Source organism: Gadus chalcogrammus, chromosome 16 (assembly GCF_026213295.1).
Source record: "Gadus chalcogrammus isolate NIFS_2021 chromosome 16, NIFS_Gcha_1.0, whole genome shotgun sequence".
NCBI classification, from domain to species: domain Eukaryota; kingdom Metazoa; phylum Chordata; class Actinopteri; order Gadiformes; family Gadidae; genus Gadus; species Gadus chalcogrammus.
The window spans coordinates 11561895-11585211 of record NC_079427.1 but is presented as its reverse complement, the minus strand read 5'-3'; the positions used below and the strand labels follow the sequence as shown (position 1 = coordinate 11585211).

Here is a 23317-nt window from a genome sequence, read left to right as displayed (position 1 = left end):
CACCAAAAGACAGAATGAGACTTTCACCCCCCCCCCAGACCTGGCGTGACGTGACGGCGGCGCAAGGAGACCGTCTAAGACGGGGTTGACAGACGGACAGACACACAGACGGGGCCCGGCCGAGCGTGGCCAGGGCGCCGACGACCGCATGCCACCACGAGTAACAGGGGGAGGGGGTGAGCGATGGGAACACAGAAATGGGTTATTTTTCTATTTTGCTCTTTTTCAAATCGTGTTCTCATCCCGTTCGAAGGTTCCTTCCCATCTCCAGAGATGAGACGCACAGCTGGCGTTCCGGGCGCCAGATTAGCGGGAATTAATAGGCCGAATTAGGAGAGCATGCGAGCGTAAATAAATCTCATCGATGCTGCGATGAGATCATCTTTGAAGATTGATGTGATTTAATGGCAGATAGGAGGAAGCTCTTGGATCAGATGGGAAGAATGCTTGATTTTGCTGTTTCGAAACACGGTGAGAAACGTTTGCCTGCGTGCTTTTCTGTGTGCCTCAGCTCCCATACCTGATAGATCCTGTTTAGATGCGCCTGTAGGGGAAGAGATGTAGTGCATAGAATGGGTGACCAGTGGTACAAGCCCCTCCGATCAGATCGTCATTTTCCTTTTCCTTCATTCCTTCGTCAGTGACGCTCAGGAGGAATGAGGAGAACGCGAAAAATGACGCTTCATTTGCAACAGATGCATACAGAAAACCAACAGAACATATGTAGGCGATCGAAACATGTGGAGCACTGCGAGCCCTGAACGTTACAGAGTCAACAACATTAACAATCCTCTCAGGCTCGTGAGCGCAAGGTTGGCAGAACCTTCATGCAGCGACGATGACTTCATTCTGGAGGTCTGCCTGTCCTGGTCACTGCATCCGGCTTGTTTTAGAAACCCACTCTATTCAATCAAATATATCGTCTCTTCAATATTGATTGTTCGCTTTGTTCTTCGTTTGGATAATTGGGTCTGTCAATGGACGACTGCTAATATGAATGAAAAACAATCACGTCTTTTAGGAGTTTGGAGATAACCAATATTTTCCAATTATGGTTCATAATAACACTGTTACAGCCAAAGCTACGCTAGCAGGACGTGCGGTGCATTTAGAAGAGTGTAGCCTTACGTAAACCTGTGATATTTAGGAAGTAGTAGAGCCTTATGTAAACCTGTGATATTTAGGAAGTAGGATAGCCTTATATAAACCTGTGATATTTAGGAAGAAGGATAGCCTTATATAAACCTGTGATATTTAGGAAGAAGGATAGCCTTATATAAACCTGTGATATTTAGGAAGAAGGATAGTCTGATATAAACCTGTGATATTTAGGAAGTAGTATAGCCTTATATAAACCTGTGATATTTAGGAAGTAGTATAGCCTTATATAAACCTGTGATATTTAGGAAGTCTTACAGCCTTATATAAACCTGTGATATTTAGGAAGTATTGATATTTAGGAAGTAGTATATAAACCTTGGGATGTTAGTAAACCCTTGGGATATTTAGGAAGTAGTGTAGCCTCATATAAAACCTGGTGATATTAAGGAAGTAGTGTATAAACCTGGGGATGTTAGTGAACCGTGATGATATTTAGGAACGAGTGTAACCTTATATAAACCCTGATGATAATTAGAAGTAGTATATGAACTTGGGGACTTTAGTGAACCTTGATGATATTTAGAAGTAGTGTGTACATAAACCGTGTGGCGGTGCCATCAGCCACATCCACAAAATGGCCCCTGGCCGCCCACTGTCGCTGTAATTGCTTGTATTTGCAGTTGGGCGAGTGCTGCGTTCGCCCCGAAGGCATTACCTGCTCTCCCTCGTTGAAGACCTGCACCCCGTAGCTCCAGTTGATGCTGGGGGTGGGGTCCCCCAGCGCCTCGCACGTCAGGGTCACCTGGTCCTCCATCTCCGAGGTGGTCTGGTTCACGATGTACGTGATCCGCGGCTTCACTGTGCAGACACAAGCACAGCATCTGTTGTCACGGCAGCAGCAGCAAGCAACGTCACAACCTATCCCCCTTCTGCGTTTCTCCTTCCTGTTTCCATTTCAAGGTCCGTTTCCTGCGTGTTTATTGATCGCCGCTCTCCCTGCACTTCTGGTAACTTGTTAACTTAACGTTGCCTCCGTTGCGTTCAATTTAAAGCAATTCAAAGCACAGAAAACTGTTGTGTTACGTATATTCTCATACTGATTATGATCGTCGTGAGCCATTTCTGCCCCCGGTTTATCTTCCATGGTTATGGCAGAGGTGAAAGAGATTTTTGTTATGTTTGCACATCTTTTGAACACATTGAAACAGTGAGCGATTATGAAGTCCACAGCGGGATGTCTGCGTTCCGTTCCGTAAGCACAACAAGCCCAAAACCCTCGCAGCCTCCCCAACTCGTGGGCTGCAGATCAACTGCCTGCAGTTCCCTGTTCCCACTAAAAGCCTCATGAACACACATACAGTATATAGAGACACAGACATGTCTATACATGGGCTGTGTGCTCTTCAACAAAAACATCTTTGTTGCTAACCACCTGCTCAGTATTCATACAGTTACACACAAATTAAACAAAGATAGAGCATTTATTTTCGCGACGGCGGGCTTTCGAAAAGGTTACACAATTAATCTCCCCGACACCTCGGAAACATAATAACTTTCTTCATACAGACAATGGCTGTTTTGAACAGCCTACGCATGTGTACACGGATCGTGAGTATAATTACCTGTTTTATTATTTGTTAAGAAGACCCAGCTTTGTGGTTAAATTATGGACGTAAAGCCAGGGCCACCAGGCGACAGCAACGACATGAGAGAGAGAAGAACGCGGATCTGAAACGGGTTCAAAGCTAATCTCATGCCACGAAGCCCTGGCCTGCACCCAAAGCGCTTAAAAACAATCCAGGAACCGCACAATGACAGCCCACACTCACATCGCACAACGCTCCATTCTATATCTATTAGCGAGGACCTTGTTCATTCTTCTCCCCAACCCCGGCCTTTACATAAGTGCCTTCTGCATTCAGGACCAGCGGCCAACGCGCACCTACACTACAATTAAAACATCCATTCTGAAAAGGAATCATTACAAATGCATGTCTAGACATTATGGTGTCCTGGCTCGCGTGCTTGGAGACCGTTTGCACTCCCTGGTCAACACTTTGGTTATGGCCCAACATTTCTCTTTTATCGCCACCGAGATAAACTCATGTGAGATGCAGAGAGTGGGCCGAGGGGGACAGTGGGGGGAACAGATGATAAGAGCCTGTTGCATAATAAGCGTATCAATACGGGTGCAAGCGGTGTCCGAGACAGAAGCACATCTACATACACTGATTACAGGGCAGTGTGTGTCGTGCTCCTTACCGAACACCCTGAGGCTGAGCTCCTGGTCGCTCTCGCCCGCCTTGTTCCGGGCGATGCAGGTGTACTCCCCCTCGTCCAGCTTGGCCACCTCCATGATTGTCATCTCCGAGCCGTCCTCGTTGAAGCTGTACTTATCCTCCGCGTCCAGGACCACCCCGTTGCTACGACGACGGGAGGATAATTATCCGAATTATAGGCTAAGATTTACGCACTGATGGCTGTTGAAGGCTGGATCCTTTCTGTCTGTTTGGTGGGTTTTTGTTTGTGAAGGTGGAATGAAATCCTTGTTTGCTTGAGCTTTTTCCACTAGCAAATGATGTTTTAGCATAATGCGAATGCATAACGCGATATGTCATATATATCTGGAACATTTCAACTTTTTTTCTGCCCCGTGCAGAAGATGGACAGTGCATTAGCCCTTAGATATACTAATGCTTACACTGAGCTGTCCAGGCCTGACTCAAGAAGAGGCTTAGCTTCATGTGAAGAAACACAAGCAACAGACTTAAGGATCTGTGATGAGGGAGAGACGAGGATGAGGGGGGAAAAAACTAAGTGTGGGGGCGAAAAATTACGAAAATGGGAACGATAGTGAGATAGTTATTCAAATGATCTCATTTCCAGTAATTGGTTTTCAAGATAAAAGTCTTTGGTGCGATATGGCAGCTTAACATTGGGGAGAATTATGAAGAAAGGAATGCCTTCACAATATATTGTGGTTTCAATATTATTTTACATCACAGGCGTAATTCTAAACGAAGAAAGGGATGAAAAAGGAGACAGATCGTCTGCTTTGCATTACCAAGAGCTTCCACATCCATTTGATAAGTAACCTCAGAATATCGGCGCGCTATTTTTACTAGGTACTCTGACAAGTGCAATTAACTGCTTTGAACTTGACTCTCCCACACACCAACTGCCAAGCATGTGGCTCGTAACATCTGAATCATTTCCATAAATGTCTTCACTCATCTAAAAATATAATTGTACTTCCTACCGTGATCACAATAGCGCAGATTGCCACTATTCATCCCCCCCCCCCACCCCCCCCTGCACTCCAGCAGCAAGAAGACAATGGAGGCAGCAGATGTAGTACAGCAGGCCGGAGCATCTCAGTAAAGACAGGAGCCTTTTGTCCCCATGCTTGAGTCAGGTAGACGAGAGCAACCCTCCTGTTGGACCTGGCGCCGGTGGCTTTGTGTTTGGGCTGACCACCTGACCGCCTGACTGCAGCCATTGTGACGGCATCACAACACCACGGCCCGCGCTTTGTATTGCTTGTCGGGGGGTCTTCTGTAGTGATGTGTCACCTCTGACACCCTCTGTGTGTGTGGGATGTGTGTGTGTGTGTGTGTGGGATGTGTTTGTTGGCTGTCTGTCTGTGTGTGCGTGGGATGTGTTTGTTGGATGTGTGTCTGTGTGTGTGCACGTGTTTGTGTGTGTGTGTGTGTGTGCCTGTGTGTATGTGCGTTTGTATACGTGTCTGTTTTTGTGTTTGTGTGTGTGTGTGTGTGTGTGTGTGTGTGTGTGTGTGCTCCTCACCGTGTCCAGGTCACGGTGGGCTCAGGGTAGCCGTCGACGGCGCATGTCAGCGTGGCGGTCTGACCGACGTCAGCGGTGGAGTTCACCTCCGTCTGCCACACCCGGATGGTGGGCAGCACTGGTGGGCAGAGAGAGAGTTAGAGAGAGAGACATAGAGAGACAGAGAGAGAGAGAGAGAGAGAGAGAGAGAGAGAGAGAGAGAGAGAGAGAGAGAGAGAGAGAGAGAGAGAGAGAGAGAGAGAGACATAAAGAGACAGAGAAAGAGAGAGAGAGGGAGAGAGAGAGAGAGAGAGAGAGAGAGAGAGAGAGAGAGAGAGAGAGAGAGAGAGACATAAAGAGACAGAGAAAGAGAGAGAGAGAGACATAAAGAGAACTCAAGGCATGATGTCTCAGGTCAAAAGCAGGGATGTTTACTGCATTAGCTCGTAGCAGATACCATCAACGGGGAAAAACCCTGGCCCACACACGGCCACCCACGCGCCTCCTCTGTTTACGCCCGCCAGGGGAGCGCCTGCATACCAAAGAGCAACCAACGAGTGAGAGGCAGGGGAGGAGTGGAGGCTGACCGTTGACCAGGACCTGGATGAAGCGCATGTCGATCTCGCCTCGGGCCATGAGCCGGCCCTCGCAGGTGTACGAGCCCTCGTCAGTCTTCTTGATGCCGCGGATCTGGAGGTGGTTGTTGGCCAGCACCTTGAAGCGCACTGGGGGAACACAGAGCAGAACATCAGAACCGGTGAGGTCAGCCCCGGACACGTTGGAGTGTTTCTCGGACGGCCGATTGAGCAGGCCAACCCTTTACCTGAGTGCTTATTGACCTGCATCATGTATTCACTGTAAATTGCTATGGATGAAGGTTAGTCTCACAGATTAGGCGTTAGATTCATATCTACAGGCTGACGGCGGAGCAGCTAAAGTCTGGGGGAAGACCAGCTAAAGTCTGGGGGAAGGGGGCGGTCAACTCTCTTTAACTTCGTATTTGTTTAGACAAATCCGATCGCTGGAGGCTGGGTTCACACACACACAGACATGACCCCGTTTGGGAAATCATGTTTTGGAAAAACGTCCAACGCGAAAAACCGATCTTAGCATTTCGATTTGTCTGATTCCTTCGGCCTTTTCTTGTTTTTATTTTCCAAATGTTACATTTTAATTATGGATGATTCTGACATTAATTATACATCTGGCAATCTGTTATTCAAACACACCGTGTATCCCTGCCCTCAGAATTGTTAAGTGCGTCGGGTCTTTTTGTTTCTTGATGGCGATCAATGGGAGCTCACAGCAGATGGATCTATTGAATGTTAACCACGCAAGTCCAAATGGAGTGACACATTCTGAAAGTGGTGTTTGAGCACCTTCCTCCCACCCACTCCAAACACCCCAAAACAGCCAGCTTCAACCAGCTTTATCCAGCCTCAACCAGCAACAACACTCCCTTCATCCCGCGTTCGCAGCGAGCTGGTGACCACACAGCACTTTAACACTTGAAGCAGGCCAGAAGCCCCGCCCACACACACACACACCCCTCACATACCCGCACATACACATGGACACAGACACACACACATACACACAGACACGCATACACCCCCACACACACATGGACACAGACACACACACGCACACACACCCCCACACACACACACACACCCCCACACACACATGGACACAGACACATGCACAACCACACTCACCCACAAAACCACACACACACACGCACACACACACAGACACACACACCCACACACTGAAAGACACATACACACACACATAGACGAACACACACAGACAACCACACACCCACACACACACACACACACACACACACACACACACACACACACACACACACACACACACACGCACACACAAAAAACCACAACCACACTCACCCACACAACCACATTCACACCCACACACAAACACAAACGCACACACGCACACACACAGACAACCACACACCCGAACACACACACAGATACAGAGACGCACACACACACACACACACACTGCTGCAGTGCTGGGTCTGAATGTGGCCAGAATAACCAGAGGCGTGTGGAGATCGGAGGGAGTGAACCAGGCCACACATGTCTGGGAGTTATTATCTTGAAGCGGCCGATAACCACGGAAACACCAAACATAATCATATTGCTCAGTGCCAAGGGTGAGAGGGTGGGACTTCAACATGACTCCTCCATTCAAAGCCAATTAATATTTTACTGCAAAGCAATGAAGAAAGAGAGACATTGGAATATAAAGTGTAGGATAAGTAGGCAATGATTACAATTTAGAAATACTTTCGAATCAGTTTTTTTCTGTCGTAAATAATAATATATATTTTTTATTTTTATTTGAAAAACAAAAATATCATCCCAAGTGGCAAACTATATATACCCTCAATTTCTTTCATGCATTTTCTAGGAATAATTGTCAATCGCGACATTCATTGATTGCAAATTCAATTCAAATTCAAATTGCCATCAACTGAACTGGAGACGAGGCATGTGCCTGCCACTCCGAGGTTTGATATTCATAAGATTCCAACCAACCAGATCCAATTCCTTCTTTAGTCCGTCGTATAAATATGATTTGGTGAGCAATGCAGATGAGCTGCATTATTCATAAGAGGGCCTATATTCTATTATTGATTTTGTGATCACTTATTGATCTCTTACGCCTTAATGTCCTCTCCCTGGGGGATAAATAAAATAATCTAATCCAATCCAATCTAATCCCGAAAATAAATTAACATCTTCAACTTCCTGCACGAAAACGCTGAGAATCCCACAAACAAACAGGCCTCCCTCTGCAGTGAAGCTCTACATCTGCGGCTCTTCACCAATCCCCACTGTTATTCTGCTCGTACCCGCGCCCCCTGCTGAGCTGTGGGGAGGAATTACCGGCATGTAAACAACAAACAACAAACAACAAACAACCGAGGGGGCGGGGTCTGAAGAGGAGGACAGGCGACGACAGCGGCAGACAGCAGCGAGCAGCGAGCACTGCGCAGCGAGCAGCGATCTTACCGTCTTTCTCCGGCTGGATGCGGGAGCCTTTGTGCTTCCAGAACACCGTGGGGGGCGGGGTGCTGATGACATCACACACCAGGATGGCGGTGTCGCCCTCGTTGAACTCCTGGGGTGACGGCGCGTTGGTGAAGGTGATTTTCTCTGCAAAGAATCCGAGTCAGAGTCAGAGTTATTTTTATTACATTCTATTGTACACAAGAGTAGAATACTCAGGCTTGCATGGTTCCTCAACAGCCACATAGCAGCGACCATACAAGATGAAGTAAATAAAGGTGAATACAAATAAAAATATATATACAAATATGTACAAATATGAAGCAGCATCAATAGATCACAATAATAAATAATAATAATACAAATAAAATAAACAAATTAATAATAAGTAGAGAAACTAAAACAGTGGTAAGTAAAAATAAGTAAGGTTAGGGAATGAGGTGTAGTAAAGTGTAAAGTGTAAGTGTAAAGTGTAAGTTTGAAGTGTTTAAGTGGTAGGGGTATAGAAGATGGAAGGGAACGTTACTTTACGTACAAGATTACTGACAAAAAACACTCAGGGTTTAGGGGTGGCCTTTCTGATTGCAGGATTACAATTTGATAAGTTGAGAAGTTAAGCAATGTATAATACAACTGTGTGCAATACATGAGTACCCCCCCCCCAGACATTAGGGAAATGATTCACCGGTTAAAATTTCAAATGCTCCAAGTGTGCCTGCCATCCCAAAAAAAAAACTTGCGTAACCCCAGTTGAACCGCTTAAATTGATTAAATAATAAAAAAGGTAACTGTCCATGAGATTATTTTCCTGTATTGTTATACTTTCATTCATACGTAATGAAAGAGAAACATTTCATTTCTACCGGAGCAGAGCTGAGGCTGATGTCGGTTTTACCGTGCAGAAGAGAGTATGCAGGTTTCAATAGGCATACTTTCTCAGCCCACCGCTGAAGAAATGTCAGGTTTATTGATTAAGAGCCTTTATCTTAACATTAAAGATGCTAATCGACTTCAGAGGCCCACGTTGTGTTGATTTAGACGGCCGCCCACCAAAGAAAACACTCCCGAGATCCCACTGGAAACAGGATATGAACCCCTAAAGAAACCCATGAAGGGGGTCCCGCTGTAGCACTAGCTGTCAAGGAGGCGTCGTTAGCGGTGAGTGAGGTTGAATTAGCAGCGAACACTGAACAGTCCAACCAAAAGCGGTATGTCGAAAAATGCAAAAAAGCAATCATAGCCCTCAAAACAGGTTCTAACAAGAACGCTCGGTTAATTATCATTCTTCAAATGAATTATGAGTTTCAGCTAATCAAGAGCTTGTTGATCACAGCAGAGCAATAAGACATAATGAAGAGCAATCAGGGCTTTGAAAGGCGCTCTCGGCCAGCTGAGGTCGGCCTCTGATTGTTGATCGTGGTTGCAGTACAGGCTTTCCAATCCAAGGGATTCTACCAACTAAGCTGTGCCAAAAACATGTGGTCTCCTCAAGCGTCAGTGAGCACACTGACAATAGCAACGCAAAAGACAGGAGCGAAACGGAGGCGGCTTTGAACGAGGCCACGATTCGCTTCTTCAGAGATGAATGGATGGACTGTCAATATCCCATGCAGTCATTCGAATTCTATTATCATTTGATGCTTGACACATTTTTTTAATCAGCTGTGCCACAAAGAAAAAGCAATATGATTTTCAACGTTTTCCACTTTTTTCAAATATCAATCTTTTAATAATTGCGTTTTAATAAACATGTTATTTTTCAAATTAAATCTGAGTATTCGTCAACTCCATTCCCCCCTCTTCCGAGATGCACTCTTTGTGAATGGAAATCTCCGTACCGATCACGTTTCAAAGAAAATTTGACAACAACAGAAAGCCAATTCGGCAGAAGAAGTCGAACGTGCAGTGCTATTAGTCAGCCATGATGGTCTGGTGGGAATACATCCACGGCATGAAATTCTGTTCTTTGCTTAAAGAGAAAGAAAATCTGAATTGCTTCTCGCGCATTGTGCACCTTAAACAGTGTGCACCTTAAACAGAATGTTCCCTCGTTCATCAATCCTGTTTTTGTTTTCCTACACCAGCTGTTAGAGCATTGTGAGTTCATACACACTTGGATTACTTCCTCTAGTTGTAAGTGTGTGCGACTCCCTGACAAAATGGTGCTGGATTCGATCCCAAGCGTCTGAGGACTAGCTATGGGTAGGGGTACCCTTGAGCAAGAAGAGCAACCATTTACCTGCGTGCTTATTGACATGCATCATCTATTCACTGTAAGCTACTTTGGATAAATGTCTCTCAAATCAGGCTTTTGATTCATATCTACAGTCTGACGCCGCACCAGCTAAAGTCTGGCTGTGGACCAGCTAAAGTCTGGCGTTGGACCAGCTGACGTCTGACGGCGGACCAGCTTACGTCTGACGGCGGACCAGCTAACGTCTGCCGGCGGACCAGCTAACGTCTTACGGCGGACCAGCTAACGTCTGACGGCGGACCAGCTAACGTCTGACGGCGGACCAGCTAACGTCTGACGGCGGACCAGCTACAATCTGACGGCAGAGCAGCTAAAGTCTGACGGTGGACCAGCTAACGTCTGACGGCGGACCAGCTAACGTCTGACGGCGGACCAGCTAACATCTGACGGCGGACCAGCTAACGTCTGACGGCGGACCAACTAAAGCCTTTGGAAACGGGGATGTTCACTTCCTTTAGATTTGTGTTTGTTTCGACCAATCCTATCGCCAGAGGGTGGGATCGACCAGAACACAAACTTTGGCAGCTGTTGCTATCTGTAAAGAGTGTCTGTAAAGGTCTCAGATGAACACCCTGTATACTAGAGGTGGGAAAAATATTAGATTCTTCGATGCATCGCGATTCTGTGTAGAACGATTCTGTCTCGATTCGGATAAGTTAATAATCTGAATAAAAAAATAAGAAAATGTATATATATATTAAAACAAATTGAATTAAATTTGTTCGCCTCCGGCAACATTCTGTTCGACAGAGAGAAATAATTTGAGGAGTTTTAAAATTATTTAATTGGCCAATCTGATTCTTCTGGACGCCATTGCGCATAGCATGCACGCAAACTCACAACCAGACAAAAGAACGACAAACAAGTTCTTATTCATATAATTGACTAAGAGCAGCTTTTTCTTTAAAGACATAGAAAAGAAAGATTAGAAAGAAAAAATAAATAAATCAGTTTATTTTTTACCTAATTCCCTAGTGTGTTGTAATGCAAGCTGCATTGATTATTGCATTGAAAGTTTCATAGAAAGTCATCTTTGTGACAAAAGCTTTTTCTCTGATAAAATATTAGATAAGGTAGGAAAGTAGGAAGTGATTTGCAAACTGAGTAGCAAAGCAAAGCAAAAAGAAAATTGCTTCGAGATGCATCAATAATCGTTTTAGAAACCAATCGTTGACCTCTGAATCGGAATCGAATCGAATCGGGAGGTGCCAAGAGACTCCCGACCCTACTGTAAACTGGCCACTGTGGAAATAACCGCAGAAGAAGTCGTAACTGTCCTTGCGGGCCCCCCAGAATGTCTGCTCTTACGTAGTAGGAATCAGCCCCCACAAAACGGACTCAGGGTTCACAGACTAGGCAAATACAGGCGAATGACTACAAAGTGGATGCATGGTTGAAGTGAAGGAAGGCCTGGCCTCACTCAAACGTGGATACATGGGGGTAGCAGTAGATGGCTCATGAAACATGGATACATGGGTGTAGGCAGTAGATGGCGCATGAAACATGGATACTTGGGTGTAGGCAGTAGATGGCTCATGAAACATGGGATACATGGGTGTAGGCAGTGCGTGGCTTACGGTAGATCTTCACGTTGACCGTGGCCTCCGCCTGCCGCTCCCCATCCCTGGCCACGCACTTGTAGGTGCCGGCGTGGTGCGTGCCAGCTTTGTAGAGCGTGAGGGTGCTGGAGCTGTCATCGGTGGTCGTGGCCGTGATGTCTGGCCGGTTCTGCTCGATTCGGTCCCCACTGGGGCCAAACCACTCGATTTTGGTGGCGGTGCCCACGACTGCACGCACAGATAGGGAGAGGGGGGAGAGGGAGAGAGGGTGAGGAGGTGGGGAAGGGAGAGTGGGAGAGGGGCAGGGAGCGGGTGAGGAGGTGGGAAAGGGAGAGGGGGAGAAGGGGCAGGGAGAGGGGGAGGAGGAAGAAGGAGAGGAGGAGAGGGGAAAATGGAGAGTGAATGAGAGGGTGAGGAGGTAGGGGAGAGTTTGAGGGGGAGAGGAGAGAGAGGGGGCAGGGAAGATAGGGAGTGGGTGAGCAGGCGGGGGAGGGAGAGAGGGAGAGAGGGAGAGAGGAGGCGGGGGGGGAGGGAGAGGGGGGGAGAGTAAAGAAGAAGGATGGCATGAAAAGATAACCGGAAATATGTCGGAAAGGCCCTTGCCTACCTTTAAACATTAATATTTTATTCCCTCCTTTATCAATTCAAATCCTCCAAAACAATAACAGTACGTGTCTAACACAGAACTGTAATACTGGTGAACCGCGGCAGACACTGGGATTCATTCAGTGTTTCAGTGCACACAAACAAACCCATTTTAAATTGATATTGCCTTACCGTCACACAGGAAGAATTTGGACTCTCCCACGCTGATCTCGCCCTGGCTGGGGGTGATCTGAACCTCCAGAGATACTGCGAACACAAAGAGAACACGGGCGCCAGATGAAGAACCAGGCAGGCAGTAGTGGGCGCATGCTGCCATATGTTCCAGAAAGATAGGATGGCCGTCATTAGCTTCCATACGCTCCAACCGTTGGTGTTCGGGCGGAGAGCCTCGGGGGGAGCTCTTCTGAACGCCATCTGAGCGAGCGCCGACTCCCAATGTCGCCGTGGCGACGGTGGGATTGGAGAGTGAGCGCTCGCTTAGACAGACGGTGAGCAGGTAAACGTGTGTGCACCACAGCCCCTCTCCCCCATGAGGCTCACCTGGCCTCCAGCCCGCAGGGTCAGAGTGCGCTAAGCCTCTTCCCAACGTGTGTGCGGTAGTGTGGCTTCCCAGCACAATGAGCCTCCACAGAGCCGAATTCAACACATCGAGTGTGACAACATAATTCCAGGTCAGCTCTTAAGCTGGCACATTTTACAACCCCCCCCCCCCCTCCCCCCCCCTAGCAGCAGGCCAAGTTGGACTCCATCAAGGAGAGGGGAAAGCACTCAGCTTCAAAACGATCCCGGACACTTTCAACACTCGGTCACCAAGGCAGCCTGCCAGCTTGTGTGCCTGAACTATGTCTGATAAAAAGAGGTACGTTGGGATGTTGTGCTGAATTTCTTCTCTATCTCATGATGGGTACCGTTGCCAACACAAGCCGAAGCAATGCAATGAGTATTACAATGTTTTTCGGTATTCGAACGCAGGAGGGGTAGACGTCGGAAGGTGAATCACATCACGAGTGTTTACGTTTATCGGCCACAGAGTGCTTTAATTATACCACACAGAGAGATATTAAAGAGGTAACTTTTCGCATTTTCCCTCTGGGGTAAAACCGGTAGACTAGTTTTATTTATCACGGTTGTCACATTGGATCTGTGGGATAAAAAGAGCGGCGGTTCATTTGATCCTGCGCCAGGTGTCAGTACGATTATCACGACTCTGCCTGAGGTAATGATACAGGTGGAATGCAGGCAAGGGGAGGAAACATACAACAGTCAGAGCATAAAGCCCCACTGTCGTCAGGCGAAGCTACTCAAACAGGTTTTTATCAGAAACCCTCAAAAGATCTTTGAATAAAAGCAATCCATCTGGAGGCTGGTCGTTGTGTTTGCACACTTGTGGTTCCTGGGAGAAGGCAGGGGCGGGTTTCACAAACAGGTATGATGAAGTACTTTATCCCACACAAAGTGTTGGGTTATAACTATGGCCAGCGGGGCAGGATCAAGGATATAGTCGAGGATATTTTTGAGGACGATAGAGTGAGGGGGTGGAGTTGCCTAACAGAAACCTACAGTAGTAAGTATCCTTTTTTTTGTATCACAAGGATTCATGATCATCCAGCCTAGCAAACGCTGCCCAGATGATATCAGGAGAAGTGATGCTCATTCGTTCGGATGGAGACACAGTAGCAAGGGCTTTGTGATGCCCTTGACATCCTGCCCTGACCATAACCACTCTATCACTTCTTCAATAGCATTCCAACTCGCCCCCATTTTCGGTGGTCCGGTCATTCGGTGGTCCGGTCATAACGACATTAAGAAAATGTATTAACATTCACCAGCCAACACCCCCGGGCTCCCGATTCACGATTATCTCAGAAAGACTCGATGATACAGAGTCAGACACAGATATAAAAAGACTTCATCGATCCCGGTCGGAAAATGAATTAAAGGAGAACACAACGTTTTTTTTTATGATTCTGCGTTAATTGCTCATCAATATTCAGTCGCAGACTCAGGGGCACACAAGTTAGAGCACTGTCTGCAACCGGCTCTGCCTTCCCCTCCCTGCCACGGAGAAGAACGCCGGCAGAGAAAACACCGCCCAAGGGCGTGCATCTCCCACTGCACCAGTCACCCCCCAGCCCGCCCCCCCCCCCTCCCATACCCAGAAGTGTAGCAGTAAGATGGTGTTGAGTTCTGACTCGCCTCTTGCGGGGGGGGCACCAGACAGATCTGAGGCATCGGCGCCCTAATGGTTTGTCAGTCTGCGTTCTGACGGATGGCTGCGATGGGACGCTCACTTGGGGAAATTGCCTGGGTAATGAATAGAGGGGCGATACAAAGTGATGGCGAAAGGATGTGGTGTTGTCGTTAAGCAACAAAGCATGGGGGAGATCTGAGTCTTTATGGTTGTATTTCTCATGCCGGCGATGGAATTGACCATTCCTTTTCGTTACTCTCCACATCTTACGAGAGGTTTGTGTAATGTCGACACCCGGGATCGAGTGTGGAACCAGTGTGGAAGACACATCCCAAGGAGGCATGGATTGAACTTTGCCCGTGTGGATAATTGCCAGCGGTCCATCTCATTAGTATGTCACCTTACTGTCCTTGGTTTTTTTTTCCTTCTATAGTAAGACGGTGATGGCAGTTAATGTTGTCATCCATCTAAAGACAGCTCCTGTGCATATGGTATCACCGTCTCATGGGAACCTTTAGCCAAGAGAATACTGATGGTCAAACAATCGCTTAACGAAGGATAATGTATGATATTTTATAGCAAACCTAGCCTGGTAATTCTAGCCTGGGCTTGTCAAGCTTACCTAGGCTAATAATGCTAACCTCGGCTAGTCAAGCTTATCTAGGCTACTAATGCTAACCTAGGCCAGCCAGGATCATACTGCTCAGTAATGTTAACCTAGGTTAGAAAGGCTAATCTAGGTTAGTAATGCTTAGCTCGGTTATCCAGACTAGAAGTTCTAATAAGGCTAATAAGCCAAGCTACAAAGGCAAGTCTTGCAAACATCGAAAAAATGTAAAACATTGGTCTGAATATTCTTCTGACTAGTAGAGCATTACTAACATTAGCTCCAACGTCTGTGAACACAATCTCTAAAAATAGAGTGCCTCACAGAATAAACCGGAAGTATCCATCAAAGCATGCAAAAGATTAGATTCAGGCAATGAGTATAGGCTATGTGCAATCAATCACTACAGTGATGAGAATATAGAGTAACACGTTCCAGCTGAGATGAAAGTCTGCCAAAAGCAGCAAAATATGTTAGGACGCTTAGAACACAAAGCCCATGCAACAGATGTCTGAAATTACGGATGAGGATGACCTTTCCGATGCAGTTGTTACACATTGTCAAATGAAGGGCTGGATGTGCTCCTCTGTTTTAAATTCAGAGCAGCACCATGACTGTGTGGCACCTGATCCAAAAGTCTGATTCAATTATAGCTGACCTTGTCAAATTGAACCAGTATAAGGGGAAAGGCAGAGGTAAATGAAACTGTTTGTGTAACACATACTATTTGGCTATCACATCAGAATGGAGGTAGACCTGTATATTTATTATGCCTTAGTCATGATTCTCAGCCTACTTTTAAAATGCTGTGGTTGAAAAACAAAAACATGGCCGAAAGTAAGGGGAGATCATGTCTCGACAAAATTATCTTTATCACACACACGCACGCACGCATGCACGCACGCACGCACGCACATACACACACACACACACGCACACGCACACACACAGGAAATATACACAGGCAGCGTCCAGTGAAAAATAACTACTGTGACTCTGGCAAAGTGGGCATGCTTAGTGGGCCGAGTGTGTTTATCAAGGCTCTTGGATTCCTATGACAGATAGCAGGAGTAAGTGGGCTATGTGGAGTTAAGGGCAACAGGGTCAAACTACAGCTTCAAGTGTGGAATCGGCTGGATATGTTTTCAAATCATGGCTCCCAATCATGTTCAAGGGATGGTCCAAGCGATACTTTTGCATTGCAGCACAGAAACAGTAGAAAAGTAGTGGTAACATAGTTACGAATTAGAGAAATATGTATAAAGTTGAAGAGATATTAAAGTAGATATACAGCGTGAAACTCTTAGAAAAGTCCTTGGGCGATGTTCAACCTACCCCTGGTCCTGTTTTTATACAAAATTGTGAATTAGGCCCTTGGCTATATTAAAGCATCAATAGATGTTGATAACGATGTTAAAGTGTTGAAGTCGGTTTTACTCTATTGAGTTAAAACATAAGTTCAAGAGAAATTAAAGTAAAAATATAAATTCAAGAATATTTATTGACGAATTAACTAAGAACATTATTCTGTTCAAGACACATGGTGTGTTGAGCAGAATAATGTTCTCATTCTGCAATTCTGTTCAAGACACCATGTGTCTTGAACAGAATAATGTTCTTAGTTAAAGTGTCAATAAATATATATATTTTTAATAGACGCGATGTCAATTTTTGCAATTCTTCCAGAAACACTGGGCTATCATTGGTATGCTATAGTATCGATTTGGTGTCGATATCACGGAACCAAAGCTGGTAACGTTTCAAAGTCAAAAAGTTGGAATGGGAACAACACTAACACACACACACACACCCCAAGAACCCTCCCTGAACAGAAAAAAGACATTCCGTGCTTCAAGACCGTCCCCATGTCACAATGTAGAGCCATCACAGCTTTCATTAAAACGCCTGGCAGCCATCACCACGACTCAGCCTTCAAGGTCTGCCGTGAAGTGAAGAAATGAACGACACTTTACCAAGCCATCAATGCAGTCTGACTCAGACACACTTCTTTCATACAACGGATGTCTCTACATCAAATAAAAGGAGGCAGTGACAATATCAAATAAATTGTATTTTTTGGTGTGAAGGCTTCGCCTGACGAATTTGCACACCCTTGGTGGCTCCATTTCTGTGAAATAGCGTTTTCCAAAGAGCACAGCAGGCCTACTTTCCTGGAAGAATGTTCAAATGTTTTGAAGTTCGGCTAAGGTAAAACCTGTGGCTTGAATTCACTGTTAGAGTGCAGGATCTAAATCTGCAAAAGGAAAAATGTTTGTCAACTTTAGTTGAGGCTGTAGCTGTGCTGTACAGACACAGAAATGCATCATTATAGGCTGATTTGAAATTGGCTTTTATACGAGGGGAACTTGGAGCCCGAGGCGTAGCAACAACGTTATGTGCTGGTACTATAATTTATACTGCCATACAACTTTATACCACATTATGAATACTATACGCATCACTCGTTTATTGTGATGACCGTGGTGGATTCTTTGCTCCATGACATTTATAATTTGTGGGAACATATTTTTAAATAGCTGTTGGGGGGGTTGTGTTAAGGACTCTATTATTATCTCAATATATGCTTCTAACAAAACAGTATTCTTGATTTAATTTCAGTCAGTTGAAGCATGCAAGGTCGCTTGACCATCTATTGTACCAGACAAAGGACCAAAGCCCCTGATTTCAGAGTGAGCTGCCCTGATGACTCATCCTGTGAATAATGATGGAGGTAAAAATATATCTAAACATATTTGTTCGTATTTTCTCAAACCTGTGAAAATAAGCTCACACTAACATTGTTCCCCTCGTAGTATTGCATTTCATCTGCAAAAAACAGCAATGCAAAACCGTTTTCATATTCACCTCATGTGAGCAAACTGTCAAAAGGAATGCCGCAAATCCATAGGGAATTTCCTTGGGAGAATATCACTCTCTTGCTCTGTCACTGTCACGTCTCTCACTGAGAATCTTAAAAGCCTAGCACACATCTGCCGGTGATGGTGTATTTTAAAATTATATCAAAGTTAAAAACACTAATTGGTCTCCTCAGATGCTTGCATGATCGTGGCTTCTTCCACGTAAATCATTACAAACCGGGAAAGCTAGGACATCCCAACTCATACATTAGCAAGCTTCTAACAAGCTAGTGGGGACGGGTTTCGGTTAGGGAGCCTCAGAGAGACGCTGACCAAACGGCCAAGCAGTAATTGCTTGGCTACATAACTGCATGTTAATGGGTGTGCCCCTAAAGACCTTTTTTCCTTCTCCTTTTAAAAAGCCACGAGCAGCTACAGCGACATGTCCACAGCAACGATACAAACATTAGGTATTGATGTCTGTATACAACCATCTCCGATACATGGTGATAACAGAGACTGGAATGTGGTATTGTTAAGACGCCATTCTTGCTGCTGGGATACGAGTCAGAGCACATCTCCAGTAACACAGGACCCTCATGGGGGATGGGACTGGATGCAAGAGGGACATATATTGATCTTCCGGATTTATGGGCGTGAAGGGCACACTTAGAAGACACCCCAACGGTGTTATCAAGATAATTTGTGATTTTAAGCCTGCTTCCTCTCCTGCCTTGATGACATTGCAGACACCATGTTGAGCCAAATGGAAATAGATTTTTATCGGCTTGTTTCCTCGGAAACATTTAAGACGAAACAAGCTGATAAAAATCTATTTCCATTCCGGGGTTGTCTGCAGCCAATGTTTTCTTAACTACGCCGTGGTTATGCAAATAATGATTTTGCTAATACCAGGGATGCCACTCTTGCTAAGCGCCACATGAGAATGTTCTTTTTATGGCGCTACGCCTTGGCTTTTGCTAATAGGATTTATTCAATACACGGCAATGGTAAATAGTAAACTGACTGCATTTAGAATGCGCCTTTCTGTCCAGTGTCCACTCAAAGCGCCTTGCAATTTGTGCCTCTCATTCACCCATTCATACACACATTCACACATCGACAGCGGTGTCAGCCACGCAGGGCATTAGCCAGCTGGTCGGGAGTGGTTTGGGTGAGGAGTCTTGCTCAGGGGCACCTCGACACTCTAGCTAGGAGGAGCCCCAGGATGGCACCGTCAACATTCTGGTTGCCAGAAAACCTGCTCGACCACCTGAGCCACTGCCACCCCAGTAAACGCTTAAATTACAGTAGCATTGTTTTACATAGACATGATAGATTGTAACTCCAGAATATGGTAGATTGTATTTCCAGAATATATTAAATTGTATCTCCAGAATATGGTAGATTGTAGCTCTAGATTCTGGTAGATTCTAACTAGAGAATATGGTAGATTGTAGCTATAGAATATGGTAGATTGTAGCTATGGAATATGGTAGATTGTAGCTATATGGTAGATTGTTTCTACGGAATACGGTAGATTGCAACTCAAAGCTCCTTGAAGTTGTTTGCTTGTTGAACCTCCCTTGGGCGTAGCTTTGGATCAAGTACCTTCTTAATGAAAACATTTTAATAGGAATAAGGTGATTAATAAGGGAATTTAAGAAATTGTATAGCACAGATCAGACAAACTGAGGTCTCGCTTCATAATGTTTAAACAATCAGGTGTTTGTTTAAACATGAAGGTGTTGGACTCAATTACAGAGCTCTTATTTGAACACAATCTTCTTTGATCACATGAATTTGAATTCCACAATATCCGAGGCGTCCCGGTTCTGTTTGGGTACAGTCACTAGATTGAAGGAAAACATGAACTGTAGAATTAGATTGGATGCAGGGCTTCACATCTAAGATGAGGATCTGCACGGTAGCACCCACCATCACACTTCCTCGTTCAAGGGAACAAATTAGAAAATCCATTTTAAATGCATGGCAACATTTTCAAAAAGGGGTTTGACTGTATTGTGTATCTACAGGAGGTTTGTTTATATAGGAAATGCATTTATCCATCAATGCTACATTTAATAAATAAAATTACGGTTAGAACTTGTCAGACACAGAAACAGCTTATCTTGTGGGAATGTGCACTTTGCTACACTTTACTACACCGCTAAGAATGTTTCCGGTACAGGAAAGAGTATGACACTTGGGCACTTGCACCAGAGTACAGTTATGACTTCTAATAGTGAGAGATCATGGTTTTCAGGTTCTCTTTAACACAAAACTGTGATTAAGCTTAAGGCATACACTGTCATTAAGCAATAATGAAATGTGCAAATGCTTTTGTCAGAGAGCTTGTGTGTTGAAATTGCTTTATACATAATTTTGTTATAATGGCTTTGTTGGCATAATGAGATTTCCTTTGTTTCCTCTAATCCAATAAGCGGTGCATGATTTCTGACATAGTATTCGTAGCTATACTTGGGAAATTTACGTCCCAAATGAAAGTAAAGTGGAGAGGTCCTAGGCCGTATCCACCCACCCACCCATCCCCCGCCCCCACCCACACCAACACACACACGACCCAGGACCTTATCTTCCATGGCAAACAGATTGGGGGCAATTCCAGCCATGAGCAGGGAGGGGTGAAGGGGATGCACGGTTATCTCAGAAGCATGAGGACGGATGGAGAACCTCTATGTGGGAGGAGGCTTAGATTTGGTCAATAGTGGAAGACATTATCCCCAGCCTATTAGTTTGTGATAGAGACAAACATACATTATGATTGTGATACATGTTATTAATATTATATAATAAAAATGTATGAGCCCATAGCTCATACATATGGGTTCAAATGTATGAACCCATATAAGGCATACTAAATATTATTTATCTTCTAATCTAGTTACTATCTTATTGTATTACTTCTAGTACTCCCAATACTACTGTCTGGGCCTATTACCATTATTAATCTGATCTCTAGGTTGCTAAAAAAGTATCTCTCTCTCTCTCTCTCTCTCTCTCTCTCTCTCTCTCTCTCTCTCTCTCTCTCTCTCTCTCTCTCTCTCTCTCTCTCTCTCTCTACACATACACTGCATACATAGTATCTATCTACCTCTCTATGTGTCTGTTTGTGTGTATATGTATGCATGTATGCGTGCATGCATGCATGGATCTACCTTCGTATATCTATCTATCTATCTATCTATCTATCTATCTATCTATCTATCTATCTATCTATCTATCTATCTATCTATCTATCTATCTATCTATCTATCTATCTATCTATCTATCTATCTATCTATCTATCTATCTATCTATCTATCTATCTATCTATCTATCTATCTATCTATCTATCTATCTATCTATCTATCTATCTCTATCTATCTATCTATCTCTCTCCCTCTACAGTGATTTCATGAGCACCACTTGTTATTCTCTGTATGTGCTCCTAGGTGGAACAACTTGGTCTAAACCTACAGGCGCCTCACTGTGTAAGTGTACTTTGTATTTTGGAGGAAAAACTAGTGCAAAAGGGGTTTTAGGTGAGGGGGGGACATAGACACCCCCAAGATCAGTTCAGTTTACAACTTTCATTTTAATTGGCAAATCCGACCCTGGGTGTTTCTGTCTTTGGATGGAGATGAAACATGGATAGCCATAGCCGCGCATGCTGCCACCTCACGGCGGTAGCATTTCGTGCTAAAGCAGCGCACCAACATTGTCAACGTCTCACTGCTAGGACGTTAATGGCGATACACAACATGTTTTCATGAGAACATTAGCGCAGAGATTGAACTGGGTAGGTTATGCGTTGATTTGAACCATGTATTTTTAGTACCTTGAGGAGTATTGAAGGCCTTGCTAAACCGAGCATACCTAAATGTCAGTGCTAGCTTTGTTAGCGTTTTAGCCCAACTCGGCTGCCCTCTCATAAAGCCCTCAATGGGGCCGACGTAGAGCGGACCGGAGTGCTTTGTCTGTCCGGCTTGGCCCCACCAATACCCCGAAGGCTCGGATCCACAGGAAATTGCCAGGTTCCTTTAACCTTGGTTGTAGATTCAATTTTACCTTGTATGTCGGATCGAAAGAAGGAAGGGACATTCTTTCAATGTAATGGATTAAAATTGTAAAAATAAAAATTAGCATGCGATAGAGAAAGCCAACAGGGGGTATAGAGATATAGAGCGAGAGAGAATGACATAATTCTGTCTCTCTAACAAGAGCGTTAAACAGATCCGAGTGGGTTTAATCTTTCAGATTTATTTAATTATCATGGCTGGGGAGGAAATTTACTTCAGTGAGGAGGGTTGATGCTGACAACCTTTAGAGCACACATCCCATTAGCCGATGGAGAAATAATTGTTGTCTATGTGGCAACAGCAAGATGTTCCTCCAACGGTTTCATTCCTGCTCCTCTAACCGAGTCTCCAGGACCTGAACCGGGTCCTGAATACCACCATACTACCACTGCTTCAAAACAAAGCCCACGTGTGTTTTATATCGCCAATAAGCATAAGATATCCACACTTACACAGCTAGAGCACAGTGGCAAACACAGAGTACATCCTGGACACTCAGGAAGCAAGAATATAGCACTGGAATTCATGACAGTGGCATCTGGCTGTGTTAATTATTCATGACATTGATGAAAACCGCTGTGTGAGTGTGTGTGTGTGTGTGTGTGTGTTTGAACGTGCATGTGTATGACTGTCTGTCTCTGTGTGCCCGTTCTTCTGTGTGCGTGTGGGTGTGTGCGTGAGTGTGCCCGTGCATGTGTATGTCTGTCTGTCTCTGTTTGGGTACGCGTTTGTGTGTGTGTGTGTGTGTGTGTGTGTGTGTGTGTGTGTGTGTGTGTGTGTGTGTGTGTGTGTGTGTGTGTGTGTGTGTGTGTGTGTGTGTGTGTGTGTGTGTGTGTGTGTGTGTGTTTGTGTGTGCGTGTGCAACAACTGCACCACAAGGCAGAGTAGGATTAGGGCGTGTAAGCTAAAGTGCGGGTTATACATATTAATGATCCTTCCTTACTGAAGGTTGCACTGTCAGGATGTAGAGAAATACCTGGACTCATTGATTTGCCAGGAGGACTGTGTATCTCCATTGTACCTCAGTATTTACCGTGTTATCCAAGCAACACAACATAAAGCTGCTCTACAGGACAACAACACTCACTATTCTGATTTCCATTTCCTTCCGGGTCTATTATCATTGCCTCAATGCACCTCAATGCTGCTGCTGCTGCTGCTGTTGCTGTGTGTGTGTGTGTGTGTGTGTGTGTGTGTGTGTGTGTGTGTGTGTGTGTGTGTGTGTGTGT

The 23317-nt window shown here is 45.1% G+C and overlaps 1 protein-coding gene across 1 annotated transcript in view; it reads right to left on the bottom strand.

Moving 5' to 3' along the window:
• Positions 1-23317, bottom strand: part of ncam1b (neural cell adhesion molecule 1b) — a 71177-nt gene that overhangs the window by 27100 nt on the left and 20760 nt on the right. Inside the window, exons 2-8 of the mRNA XM_056611743.1 lie at positions 12522-12596; positions 11763-11972; positions 7935-8078; positions 5472-5609; positions 4906-5023; positions 3364-3524; positions 1817-1959 (exon numbers count right to left, since the gene is read on the bottom strand). Coding sequence (XP_056467718.1) covers positions 1817-1959; positions 3364-3524; positions 4906-5023; positions 5472-5609; positions 7935-8078; positions 11763-11972; positions 12522-12596 — 989 coding nt within the window. The remainder of the gene's footprint in view (positions 1-1816; positions 1960-3363; positions 3525-4905; positions 5024-5471; positions 5610-7934; positions 8079-11762; positions 11973-12521; positions 12597-23317) is intronic.